Source organism: Anabrus simplex, chromosome 2 (genome assembly GCF_040414725.1).
Source record: "Anabrus simplex isolate iqAnaSimp1 chromosome 2, ASM4041472v1, whole genome shotgun sequence".
NCBI classification, from domain to species: Eukaryota; Metazoa; Arthropoda; class Insecta; order Orthoptera; family Tettigoniidae; genus Anabrus; species Anabrus simplex.
Genome location: NC_090266.1, coordinates 484,925,487 through 484,940,019, shown reverse-complemented (window position 1 = coordinate 484,940,019; position 14,533 = coordinate 484,925,487). Strand labels below are relative to the sequence as shown.

General features: G+C 39.8%; 1 protein-coding gene across 4 annotated transcripts in view; it reads right to left on the bottom strand.

Annotated features, from left to right (window-relative positions):
* LOC136864193 (histone-arginine methyltransferase CARMER) overlaps positions 1 to 14,025 on the bottom strand; it is a 466,045-nt gene extending 452,020 nt beyond the window's left edge. For all 4 annotated transcript variants that reach the window (XM_067140868.2, XM_067140869.2, XM_068226203.1 and 1 more), the window contains exon 1: positions 13,893 to 14,025. In XM_067140868.2, the coding sequence (XP_066996969.2) occupies positions 13,893 to 14,025 (133 nt within the window). The remainder of the gene's footprint in view (positions 1 to 13,892) is intronic.
* Positions 14,026 to 14,533: the final 508 nt, after the last annotated feature.

The window sequence follows — 14,533 nt, the reverse complement described above, 5'->3', positions numbered from 1 at the left end:
GACACCTCCCCGTACAGATCAGAAAGCTATTGGCATTGCTTGAATTTGGACGGAAGGGCACGAGAGATGGCATATTCAGACGGCAGATTTCTAGAAATTTTATAAATTTACTAAGAACTCTAAATTTAACTTGCACAAACAAGCTACCTACATGTAATAATGCATGCTTGGATAATATAATTGTAAATTTTTTGAGAGATTTGTATAAACTTAGACTTGTTGGTGGGGGTTTTGCAGATCATGACCTCTTGCTTATATCATTATACCTTAACCAGCCTGACATCATGTACAGTGACGAACCTGTTCTGATGTGGGTAAAAAGTCAGGGTGATGATTATATTAACATATATATTGAAAATCTGAAACAAACTAACTGGGGCTTTTTATTTCAATTTGAAATGGGAGAAAATGATATTGAAACTATTTGGAAACTTTTTAGATAAATTGGTTGAATTGTGGCATTTATGTTCACCACTGCTAAAAATTAGCCATAATGGTAAACTTAAAAGCAAGAAGTTGAACTGGTATACAGATGAATTGACTCAGTATAGAGAAAGAATGCTTTTGCTGTATAGAATTTATAAAAACTCTTGTCAAGGAGGAACCGAGCAGAATGGCGTGTATAAAGCTTATCTTAATTGTAAAAAGTTATATAACAGAAAACTTATCCATGCCAAAACTTTAGCTTGTAAAAAATATATCGAGAATGCACCTAACAAATGCAAGGCGGCATGGGATGTTATAGTACAAGAAAACATCCCTACTTGAACTCAAGACACATTTCTCGATCCGGAAGAACTGAATAATTATTTCTTAAACTCTGTAAAAGAAATCGGAGATCAAATTAAGGCAACAGGTACAGCTGCGAGTGACTTTCTTTACAATCAACCTCCCACCTTGCCGAAACACTTTCCACTGGGTTGAAATCACATCTGATGAAGTAATTAAAGTTAGCTTAAAATTATCAAACTCTAAGAGTATGGATTGTTATTGGTTATCTAATTACATCATCAAAAGAATAATACATTTGATTTCTGAACCTACAGCTTTTATTTTTAATAAGTGTTTAGAGTTTGGAGTTCTTCTTGAGCTACTTAAAATTTCTGAAGTTATTCCAGTATTTAAATGTGGGGACAAAGAATTTCTTCAGAACTATCGTGCAGTGTCAATTGTTCCAATGCATTCAACTTAGCAACTATTTTGAAACTTACAATCTCCTATCCGACTGTCAGTTTGGGTTTCGACAAGGTAAATGTACTACGACTGCTGTTCTTGAAATTGTTAATCAGATATTAACAGCTTTTGAAAACAAGCAGGCGATCTCTTTGGTGTTATGTGATCTAAGTAAAGCTTTTGATTGTATTAATCATGTAATTTTACTTGCAAAGCTTGAGATGTATGGTACTGAGTATCCCTCACTTAACATAATTCATACTTAAATAACAGATATCAGTTTGTCTCAAGTAAAAATAGGTATTCCACTTTGAAGAAAGTTACAACGTGTGTGCCACAGGGCTCTGTCCTCGGTTCATTTTTATTCATTCTGGCAGTCAATGATTTACCACAAAATGTTCAAATGTCACACTCTTGTATCGTATGTGGATGATACGACGTTAATTGCAAAACACCAGAGCATCTCAGGATTGCATCAGATGTCACAAAAAGCTCTTGCAACTGCAATGCATTGGTTTTCATCCAATAGGCTGTTGTGCAATCAGAATAAAACTCAATTTCTCACACTAGGATTATCCAAAGATATTGAAAGTCAGTCAGTCAAATTTTTGGGTTTTCATATTGATGCCAAATTGAACTGGGAAACACACATTGATCATGTTTGTAAAAAATATCACGAGTGGCCTATTTGATAAGGAAGTTGAGCGATTTAGTTAACAGTAACTACCTAAGGATGGTATATTTTGGTCTCTTCCAGTCACACATTACTTATGGACTGTTATTATGGGGGCATTCTTCTTATGTATATAATATTCCTCTAATACAGAAAAAGGTTGTCCGAACAATGTGTAGGGCTGGTGCAATTGACCACTGTCGACCTCTTTTCATTAAGCTTAAAATACTGACAATTATAAATTTGTATATTTATATATCTTTGACATATGTTAAAAACAACATAAATGAATTCAGTACTAGGGAAAACATTCACTTTCATGATACTCGGGGTAAAGCAGACATTGACATCCCAATTCACAGTCTGTCAAAAACTGCTCACTCACATAAAATCAGTTCTTTAAGATTATTTAATAAATTACCACATTCTGCATGGTCCACTCTTTTACGTAATTTTTAAAGAAAAATGTATGATTGGTTAATAGAAAATCATTTTATAATACCTCTGAATTCTTAGAAATGCATAATGTTAGTACATTAATTTTAATAAAAGGTGTATGTTCATTTATCCTTAGTAATATTAAGTACTAAACTATTGTCAGCTGACGAAGCCTATTTCATTGTATGTGGTTATTGGCAAATAAAGATTCTTGATCAAAGTTCATATTTCTTGCAGGGTTTCGCTTGGAGTTGGCGAGCTTTAGATCCTCGATAACTTTTCTCACAATCTTCAATAATTTCATTTATTCTTTATTTGTATCATGCTTTTCAAAACTTCTAAAAGAAAAATATTAGATGCTTGAAAAGAAAGATGCAAAATATATTTAGTAGGAATTGTACCACCCATTAGGGAAATACTATGTAAGTTCAGAGGAATGAGATATTTCACAGCAATAGATCTCACAGCGTCATTTTTTACCACATTGTATTGGAGGAAAAAGTCACAGTTGTTAACGGGATTTTTATTCGACCAGCAAGGTTACACGTTCCGAAGATTGTCGTTCGGAGTGTAGACAGCTGGGGCCACGTTTATTCCAGCATTGGACCGAAACTTACGTCCAGAAATGAAGCAATTTACAGTGAAATTTACAGTGAGACGATAGAGCACTGCGCCGGAAAAGACAATATATTGGCTGACGCGCTAAGCAGAAATCAGAACTCGGAAGTAAAAGTGATCCAACACATTACCCTACCCGCTGTTTGCTTTACGTGGCAGTTGTATAGGGGACCTTGTGAGCAGTGGCTGTGCATGTGACAGGTGTAACATGGAACGTCGTCGTGAGCTGACACCGTTCGAACAGGGTATGGTGGTCGGTGCTCAACGGATGGGAAGTGCGATTTTGGAAGGGATGTGGGAATTCGGCTTCACACGATCACAGAGAGTTACAATAATTAAAAATCTTCCACCTTTTTGATACTTTTTATTTGCCTTTTAGCAAATTTTTATTTGTAAACAGTACATGTTTCGTTCTCACTTGGGAACATCTTCAGCTGTTGTTAAAGCTTAGGTGAATCGCTAAGTTTTTAAATACGTTATTTGCAAGTACATTGATTCTCTTAAAAACTACTAGAATACCAATAAATTAAATGATATTAAAACAATGTGGGGGTTAATGGGTTAATGAAATGAGACTGGATGATTACATAGTTGGTCAGCTTAAAAACTATATCTATTCATTGGAATAGTTGTTAAAAGTTTCACTTTGTTACATTAAGGGCCTGTACTACGACAGCCAGATAAAAGTGCGGTATAAATTTATTTGGCAGTTAGGACATTTATCTGGAAGTTCGGTTGAAACCGTGTACTACGACTTTCGTTTATGTGCAACCTGGGAAAATATTCTCGCAAATTGGAGAGGCTGTTAACGCTCTTATCTGGCACTTAGCTCTTATCGGGGACGCTACGGTAAAGAATCAAGATGGCTACTCATGAAGATGAATCTACATCTGCATGATGCTATGCGAAATTAAGTTGTTACAATGTAATTTAAGTAAAAATTTATAAAGTATGTCATGCTTCCTGTCCAGCTATCACAGAATTCTTACATATTTTCCCAAGCTTGTAAGTTGTTGCTACTAAATATATCACTAGTACACAAGCAGGCAACCGTAAGCTTCATGGGTAGCCGTGGTCGTTAGGGCAGCAAAGCTTGCTGCTAAGCAGTTTTTCGTGGGTTCGAGTCCCAATAGTCTAACATTTTTTTATCTTGTAAATGGTAGTCGGTAGGGTACTAGAGGTGATAGTACACATTTCCTAACCATTAAAATGCATATCAAAAGCGTGGATTCTATTCCAAATCTATCCACGACGCACATATGGAGTAAAGGTATACGACGTTCATGGCGATTCGTCCGTCGAATGAAGATGTTAAGGAGGTTATATTTCTTTTACTTCATAACAACTTGCTACAAAAGTATTTACGCTAAAGTGAGATAAATGCTTGCCAGTTACTATTCTCACATTGTATTGAAAAGAAAGAAACTAACTACTTATTCAATGAGCAAACAATAAATTGAATTAATAATAAAATGAATGATCCCACGCTGCATCAGTGGCATTAATTACGAATATAAACTTTACTTTCGTCGTAACGCGCAACCTCGTAAATAGTACTAGACAAAAAAGATACAAAGATAGATACAGTTTTTAAGCTGACCAACTATGTAATCATCCAGTCTCATTTCATTAACCCATTAACCCCCACATTGTTTTAATATCATTTAATTTATTGGTATTCTAGTAGTTTTTAAAAGAATCAATGTACTTGCAAATAACGTGTTTAAAAACTTAGCGATTCACCTAAGTTTTAACAACAGCTGAAGGTGTTCCCAAGTGAGAACGAAACATGTACTGTTTACAAATAAAAATTTGCTAAAAGGCAAATAAAAAGTATCAAAAAGGTGGAAGATTTTTAATTATTGTAACTCTCTGTGATTAGATTTTGATACGGAAAATGAAGCTGATTACTTGCAATTCACACGATCAACCGTGTCCAGGGTGTATCGTGAATGGTTGAATGCGGGTGTCACCGTCCACAACAGACGAACGACCGGCCGTCCAGGCACCCTCGATGACCGTGACCGGCAACATCTGAGACGAATTATCAATAGTGACAGACGGGCAACCATGACACAAATCACAGCTCAATTCAACACAGGCCGTGCTAGACATGTCTCCCAGTGGACAATCCATAGGAACATCGGTTCTGTGGGATATGGTAGCCGGCGCCGCACACGGATGTCACTATTAACCCAACGTCATCGGGCACGATGACGCGCATTTGTCGCCAGTCACCAGGGATGGACACTGGAACAATGGCGTAACGTGATATGGTCGGACGAATCACGATTTCAACTGCACCATGCCGATGGGAGGCACCGTGTATGGCGCAGACCACATGAAGCGATGGATCCGGCCTGCCTCGAAGGTGTGGTCCAGGGTGCTGGTGTCTCTGTTATGGTCTGGGGTGCATTTTCCTGGTATGGAATGGGCCCCCTAGTTGTTCTGGAAGTGACTTTGTATGGTACGCGATGTTGAGCTGCTCGGAGACCATCTCCACCCATTTTTGGCCTTCCAGCGCCCAGACGGTTCTGCGGCGTTTCAAGATGACAACGCACCACCACATCGCTCCCACGTCGCCCGGGAACGGTTCCAGGAACATGCAGCGGAGGTCCAACGACTGTCATGGCCACCCAGGATCCCCAATATGAACCCTATCGAGCATATCTGGGATGTCCTGGAACGCAGGATCTGTGCCGTAAAGTTCTTACAAATACACTTTTGAGAGGCAAATTTATTATAAAATGTGTGTACACAGTGTGTCTGGTCCCAGAGAAATGCATCTAACACTGATAGGCCTATTAAAAACATAGATCATTAGAATGGGAAACACTGATATTGCAATCCATTCTAACCTGATAAAGGACTTTATGGCACTTACCTAATGTCCATCTCCGTAGCATAACAGTTAACACTAAGAACCGACATTCTTCGTGGCCTGGGTTTGATTCCTGGTAGTGCCAGAGTTTTAAGAATGGCTGGTATGTGGTTAAAAGGGTACATGCAACTCACCACCATTGAGCGTGTTCCTACATTTTTACAAGTTGTTTTACGTCACACCGACACTGATACAGCGAGTGTAAAAGCCCGCATATTTTAGAAAATAATGAATTTTTCATACATTTAGGTGGGTTTATGGATTGAAAAAAAATCATTCATGTAGTATTCAAATACCTTTATTCACTCCATAAACAATACAAAAACAATGTCATAAACTTGTAAAAATATCACAGACAATAAATTTTCGTTTGACGGCCCACAAAAAGTATTTATACGACCCGCGTTTTCGTGAGTAAAATCAACCCTCCTCTCCCTGCTAATGAAGTTGTGCATGCTGCTGTGGCATCATTGACCTTCACAACAAGATATGGTTGCTCAAAATGATCGCGGAAGCACGTGGGAGGCCTAAATCAACCGTGCATTTGATCATCAACCGCCTTTCTGAGATAAAAAGCCACAATAACAAGCCTAGAACTGAACATCCCCGGGCCCTGACCCAGGCAGACAGGCACTTCATTGTCCTAGAAGTGAAGAAAAATCTGCGATGCAGTGCCCCGAAAATTGCTGCTGAGTTTGAACGGCGAGGTGCTACTGTGAGTGAGTAGACAGTGCGCAACACCCTTTGCCAAAGTGGTGTAAGAAGTTCTATGTGAGCAAGGTTAATCATCTGAAATGGCTACGCTTTGCCACAGAGCACCGAAACACAGGTCTGGAGGTCATCAACAGGACTGTCTGGACTGATGAAAGCAAGTACAACATCTTTGGGTCAGAGGAGAGCCTCCAAGTCTGGCGGCAACTGAACACCGAGCTACAACAGCGGAACCTGATTCCTACTGTGAAACATGGGGGGTGGTTCAGTGATGGTGTGTATGAGCGCTAAGGAAGTGGGAAATCTTAATTTCATTGAAGGCAAGATGGACCATCGAATGTACATCAATATTTTGAAGCAAAACTTACCTGCCAGTGTTGATAAAATGGGACTCTGGAGTGATTATCTTTTTCAACAGGACAATGATCTGAAATACAAAGCTGGATACCCAGCTCTGGTTGTTTTACAACACTCCCAAACGCTTGAAAACCTCTCCCTAGTCCACTGACCTAAACCCAATTTAACATTTCTGGCACTACCTTGCAAGAAAAATTTGGTCCAGGCGCATTTCAAATATCCAAGCTGTCATAGCTGCCAAGGGCAATACTACAAAATATTGACTTCCACAAAGTGGTGGAGAAATGTACAGATGACAGGGGTCCTACAAATACTTTTTGTTGGTCCCAAAGAAATATTATTAGTTTCTTACTTTTTTACAAGTTTATGACAATGTTTTGTTTTCATATTGTTTATGGAATGAATAAAGGTATTTGAATATTACAAAAAAAATTTCAATCCATAATCCTACCTAAACGTATGAAAAATTCATTATTTACTAAAATATGCAGGGTCATACGGATACTTTTTACACTTACTGTAGGTCTTATGGCAATGATGAGATAGGAAAAGCCTAGGAGTGGGAAGAAAGCAGCCGTAACCTTAATTAAGGTACAGCTCCAGCATTTGCCTGGTGTGAAAATGGGAAACCATGGAAAACCATCTTCAGGGCTGCTGACAGTGGTGTTCGAACCCATTATCTTCCAGATGCAAACTCGCAGCTGCGCAGCCCTAACCGCATGGCCAACTCGCCCAGTGGGGGTGTGCCTAAAAATAGCTGCACCATCTTGTGGCGAGGTCGTGAGTTTATTTACTTTTCCTGACAATACTACAGAGTCACCATCAAACAAGCACAGTACATTAAATGAGATGTGCATAGTGAGCTCACGGGAAGGACAGGCTGTATTCCCACATTCAAAAGATGAGCAAGAAGGTAACTGGCAAGAGACAACAGCCTCTTTGACCCACCCTGTACCCTGTAAGGCTCGGCCATACTTGGCCTAGTGAGATATGTGATTTACCTTACCTGCTCAGTGACTGTGAATATAAGGTGCACAGTAACCCATCCATTATGTACTAAAATATGCGGGCTCGTAACAAATAATTTTTACACTCACTGTAGTTCTTATGGCGACAATGGTATAGGAAAGACCTAGGAGTGGGAAGGAAATTCATCGTGGTTAAGTACACCATTGATCAACAAGTGTTTACTGTTGAAACATCTCTTTCAAAAAAAAGTGTGTTTGCAAAGTATTACAAACAATTTCCAGAGTTATATACCACAAAACAGAATGTTTCATCCTTTGTTTGAAAAGTGAAGTATAGCCATATCAAACCAACAAGCAACAGTTGGCAGCATTGCTATTCTACTCACTTATACTTACTTCAGTGCTGCTACTGGCTTTACGTCGCACCGACACTGATAGGTCTTATGGCGACAATGGGACAGGAAAGGGCTAGAACTGGGAAGGAAGTAGCTGTGGCCTTAATTAAGGTACAGCCCCAGCATTTGCCTGGTGTGAAAACCTAAGTATTAAACAAAGGACAAGTCACTTGCGCACCACTAGTGTAGCCTCATGTTAGGTACTAACATTGCAGAGTAGCTTCTAGAGCTTTGCCGTAATGTGTAATTTAGTTAAACATCATGGACCATATAAACCAAATCTCTATTGTGAAGAAGGTAACATACTGAAATTATGATGAAGCAAAGTCTCTTCCCTAACCTTCAACTGTAAAACAATTTGTATGCAAAAAATAACAGAGTATGTCGAACTCCAACCACGAGCTGAATAACACCCAACAGAAATCTATATTAAACTTCTTAATTTTTAACCGATTATGAATTCTCACCACCACATAATTTCCGCCTATCAAACATTGGATTTCCTCCTCCACCTCAATTACACGGATTGATGAACAAAGCTGAAACTCTAGGCAAAATTTTTCCTTCCGCAGCCCAGAGTTCATAACATTATAAGGAAGCTAAAATTGGAATACCTTGTAGAGGACAGATGTGTTCAATGCGATGTCTATGAACCCACCATCCCGCCCCCAGAAGTACATTTACTTTTATAGCCTAATAAGAGGAGCAGCCGCCATCGGCCATGGCTAGCGTTACTACTCGCATTCTCATTGGTAAAAGCGAACGGAATGTGACGTCATTGCCATCAATGCTGATAGGTACATTGTGTTACCAACCCCGGCTGAATAAAAGCACAAAGAAAAAACACCATGTAAAGGAAATAATTTGAAATACACAACAGCAGTAATTTAATTTAATACTTACCAGACCAATGGTTTTGTCCACGGCAATCGTGTTTGCTCACGAAACTAGCTGCCTAACGCCGCTTCGCGGCTTCTAACCGCCCAGACCAATGGTCTTGTCCACGGCAAGAATCCTAACCATCCAGACCAATAGTCTTGTCCACGGCAAGAATCCTAACTGTCCAGACCAATGGTCTTGTCCACGGCAAGAATCCTAACTGTCCAGACCAATGGCCTTGTCCACGGCAATCGTGTTTCCTCACGAAACTAGCTGCCTAACGCCGCTTCGCGGCTTCTAACCGCCCAGACCAATGGTCTTGTCCACGGCAAGAATCCTAACTATCCAGACCAATGGTCTTGTCCACGGCAAGAATCCTAACTGTCCAGACCAATGGTCTTCTACATTATTTCTTTCTTTCTTTCTTTCTTTCTTTTTTCCTTCCCGCCTGTCGGCCTTCCTTCCTTATAAGAAAGAAAGAAAGAAAGAAAGAAAGAAAGAACACTCATTAGTTCCTATGTACAGAGGTTGGCAGCCCAGATCGCCTCTCGACAACATTCTACCCGAGCGTGCAAACAAACGACAGTCGTACAGCGCGCAGCGGAATGTAGCGAGTGCTGGGCTGCGGAAGGTAAAATTATAATGAAACTCTAGTATGTCGGATTCCAAACAATGAAGAAAATACAACAAAGCAATCTGGGAAGAACATGCAACCGCTCATTAGGTCCTGATACAGTATTACCCAGTAGCACTACTTTTAGACACATGCTAATAAAGAAAATTCAGGGTAATAATTCAACATGTACCTGTGACCTGCAAGCAATAAGTATGACTTCTTTTATAAATTAATATTGTGGGACTGTTATATTCGAAAAATACTGATACAACATAATTATTTCTTTCACTAATGTTTATGTTAATACGCGGTCGATTGGATAATCTTACTGATGGACTGAAAAATCTTCTTTAAGAAAAAAAAGACCACCTCAGTGTTTAACCTCAATATAAACTACTGATTTAACCCGTAACTGCCACACATGGGTGCAGAGGACCCGAGCAAAATTTTGTTTTCTAGTTTTGTCTCAGCTGTTACTAGCCTGGAGCTATGCGACTGTATATGTTCCTGCTGTTCAGTTAGCCTTGGGGTGTCACTGTGTTCTTTTTTTTACTGTTGTGTCCGGTCTGCTCAGAATAACAGTTGTTGGGTCCTCTTTACCCATGTGTGCCTTAAGTGTAACTGTTCTTGTTAACTGGGCGTAGTTAGTTTTCTATAGTTATGGCAGACAATATCGATGAAGAACAAATCCTAGAACTTTTAAATCAGTCGTCCAGTGACATTGAACATTTTAGTGCATCAGAAAGTGAATACGAGTTAAGTGAACACGATTCAGTCTCTGATGAAAGTAGTGATGAAGTGGAGGGTACTGTGGATACCGGTCCACATAATGTAAGTTCTAATGCTTATTACGGTAAATAAACAGATTTAAGTGGTCACCCCTGTTCTGAGAGGAACCAGAACCCCTCAGCACAACATAATTCCTTCTTTACACTTACCAGGGGTTATAGGGGAAGCACGGCGAGTAACGTGTGTACCTCCAGTTAAATTCTGGGAGTTGTTATTTACAGATGAAATGCTAACAGAAATTGTACATAGAACAAATGAGAGAATCAGAGTGATTGTAGTTGGAAAAAAGATTCAATCTTATGAAGACGAAACATTTTGGTAGAAATAAAAGCTGTAATTGGACTCTGTTATTTGTGGGGTGCATTCAAATCTCACAATGAAGATTTGTGATCATTGCATGCTGACAATGGTAATGGGAGACCTATATTCAGGGAAGTGGTGTCACTTAATCGTTTGCTTTTTCAGTTACGCTGTATGCGATTTCATGATTTACAAACAAGAAATGAAAGAAACCAGACTGACAAACTGGCACACACATCGTGGCGTTTTGGTAAATTTATTGAGCAGTGTAAAAATCAATATTCAGTTGGACAAAACGTGACTGTAGATGAAATGCTGGTTGGGTTCAGGGGTAGATGTGTATTCCGAATGTACATTCCTTCAAAACCCCACAAATATGGAATAAAGATATTCGTACTTGCCGATGCAAAATTGCACTACTGCTTGAATGCAGAGATTTACTGTGGTTGAAGCGCAATTCAGTAAGCACCACCTAAACTTCTCCAACCGACATTAGTTGTTCTAAGACTGGTAACACCAATTGTTGGGAGTAATCGGAATGTTACCGCTGACAATTGGTTCTCATCAATAGAACTTGCAAATGAACTTATCAAGAAGAAGTTGACCTACATAGGGACCATAGAAAAAAAATAAACGTGAACTACCTCTTGAGTTTACAGTGACCAAGGGAAGAAATGTGAAATCAACCTTGTATGGATTTTCAGGGCAGACAACCAAAATCTCCTTCATTCCAAAACAGGGGAAAGTGGTGAATCTTATTTCAACAATGCACCACAAAGAAGAATTCGATCAACAGACAGGAAAGACAGTAATTAACATTGATTACAGTCAAACATAGGGGGGTGTGGATGCGCTTGATGAGAAGTGTACGAACTACACAACAGGGCGGCGCACTCGACGTTGGCCGATGGCTATATTTTATGCCATGTTGGAGATAGCAGGTGCGAATGCTTTTGTTTTATATTCAGGTCACAAAATAACTGACGATATTGACCAGAAAAACTTCATGATTCAGCTAGGAAGGGAGCTAGTGCAAGGACAGATGATAAGAGGACTTCAGTCACCTAAACTGCAAAAACAGATTCGGGTGTCCATATAAGGTATTCTAGGAATTGAGCAACACGTTTCAACTTCGCGGTCAGAAGGAACATTTGCTAACACTCAGAAATCCAAGAAGAAACAGTGCTCAGTTTGCCCTTCAAATAAAGACCTAAGTCCTGTAGAGAGTGTGACAAGTGCAAGGCACTGCTGTGTGGTAAATGTGGCTTTGTAGTGTGTCCAAAATGCTACGAGCAATAAGCTACTTTGAATGTTAATAGACAATAACGTACAGCAGAGATTATGTGACATATCAACGTCCAAAGTACGTGGTAGAAGTGACAAACGGTATTATTTGTAATTTCTTGTGTGGTACCATTCTATTCACTTCAGCTTGTTATGTGAGTACTAAAAGAAGTGTTTTTTCTACCCTGTCGGCAAAAATTCAGAACAGGTTACATTTTCCAGCGCACGCATCTAGGCGCTATTGCACTGTCATTTGTTTCTCTCTTGCTCGCGAAGGGCTTGATCGTTCGGTGGACGGAGCTGCCAACTGTTCATATAAATAACTACCGTAGTCCTAGTGCAGCGGCGCTACTTTTGAATTTACGAATCTCGTGACCAAGCCATTGGTCTGGATTGGTTAGGCCATTGGTCTGGATCAAGCAAAGGGGGTCTGGGGGCGAAGCAGCCCTAGGCCTCTAGTATCCCACGTGACACCTCCATTGGTTAGGGTAGGTTAGTGACAAAGCCATTGGTCTGGGTCAAGGAAAGGGGGTCGGGGGCCCCAGGTTAGAAGCCGCGAAGTAGCCCTAGGCCTCCAGTATCCTGCGTGACACTTCCGTTGGTCTGGATTGGTTAGGGTAGGTTAGTGACAAAGCCATTGGTCTAGATCAAGGAAAGGAGGTCTGGGGGCAATTAGAAGCTGCGAAGCGGCCCTAGGCCTCTAGTATCCAGAGTGACACCTCCATTGGTCTGGGCAGTTGTGTATTTCTTGTGCGCGGGTTGGTAAGGGAATTCATTTACTTCATTGCTACTGGTGACGTCATAGGCTATCCCACTGTGTCTCAGCCAATGGTTAGGCGATGGACTATGGCGCGTGATAAATTGTATTAGGTTATAAAAGCGAAATTACTTCTGGGGGACAGCACGTGGGTTCTTAACTGTCACAGTGAACACATCTCTCCTCTACTTTCTTTTGTTTTGTTTAATGTGACAATTAAGTTAATTTTTCAGTTTTCTACTCATTCTTACTTTATGTAACCTAAATATTATTAGTTGACACTGATAGGTTTTTGAGCAGCAAATATTTTTAGAAATATATATATATTTTTTGGTACCTATTTTTGAAACTCCTGTTCGAAGTATTAACTAGGAATATTTCAAAATAATTTTATGTTAAATTATTAATAAATTAAGGAAAGGTTTCAAATGTGTTATGACTGATATTTTATTTTAATAATTTTGCTGTAAGTTACAAAAATTCCCAAGCGGGTCCCATGCACCCATGTATGTCTTAAGTGTAACATATTTTGTGTGTGGTTGTTACGGGTTAAGATGCCAAGCCATGTGTGCCACTGAATCCAAAATCGTGCAGGAGCAAGGGATAGAGGTAAGAACGATAATCAGCTTTACCGGCGACTAACAAGAATGAGCAAATCGTCGTTGCCGGGACAAAACCTCCTACTATATAATATTTTTGGAGATATACTGACCCGCAGCACATACGTTATGAAGAACGAGAATGCCTTGACAACATTCACACAATATTGCACCTTAGATGACAGAACCTTACCGGCCAAAGTTCTAAGCTAAAATATTTCACATAGGAGGTTTTGTCCCGGCAGCGACGAAATATCACTTCAAAGATACCGTCAGTGTAAGCCAACAATTACTTTTCACACACAAGTCAATAGTGACTGAACTGGAACAAACAGTTAAATTACGAAAAGTTCCTTATTGAACTAAGCAACAAAAGAGGGTTGTAAACACAACAAACCAAGACATAAATACTGACCCAAGACATATATGAGAAGGAAGTAATATTCTTTCATACCTTTTTTTATTCTCAAGCTTAGTCCTTGTGGATCATACTCAAGAACCACAAACACAAGATAATGATATTTTGGTACTATATCACCATTCGAATTTGTATGGAGCACTTTCACACATCGAAACACATTCGCCATTTTTCCAACGCTAACAGATTGTGTTTCTTCTTCTTCTTACTCTCCTTCTCCGTACAGATTGTATATCACAAACATTGCTGCGATACCTTTCAGCTGATTTTCGTGAAACCCGATAGGTGGCGCAGGCTTCCTATCAGAGAATCTTGGTGAAGGAATTTCCATGGTAACTTTTCAGACATCTTTGGTCGCACCAGCAACTGTATGGAGTAGTTACTCAGTGGCGCAAAGAGGAAAGTACGCAGTAGCTTGCTCGCCGTTCGGCACGACAGTTTGTGTGTGGAAATTAATCGTGTGCGGCGTGTTGGTTATTAGTATTCTCGAGTGTGTGTAGTGAGAGCATAGTACGCCATGGCTGATTCCAGTGCGGGGGATGCCACTTACAGACGAACAATTAATAGTGGGAAACGAAATTGAGGTACAAATGTATCATGAATCCATAAATTTTTAATCTTCAGACTCAGTGCAGTTACCACAACCCAACTCAACCACCAGTGATCAACAAGGGCAA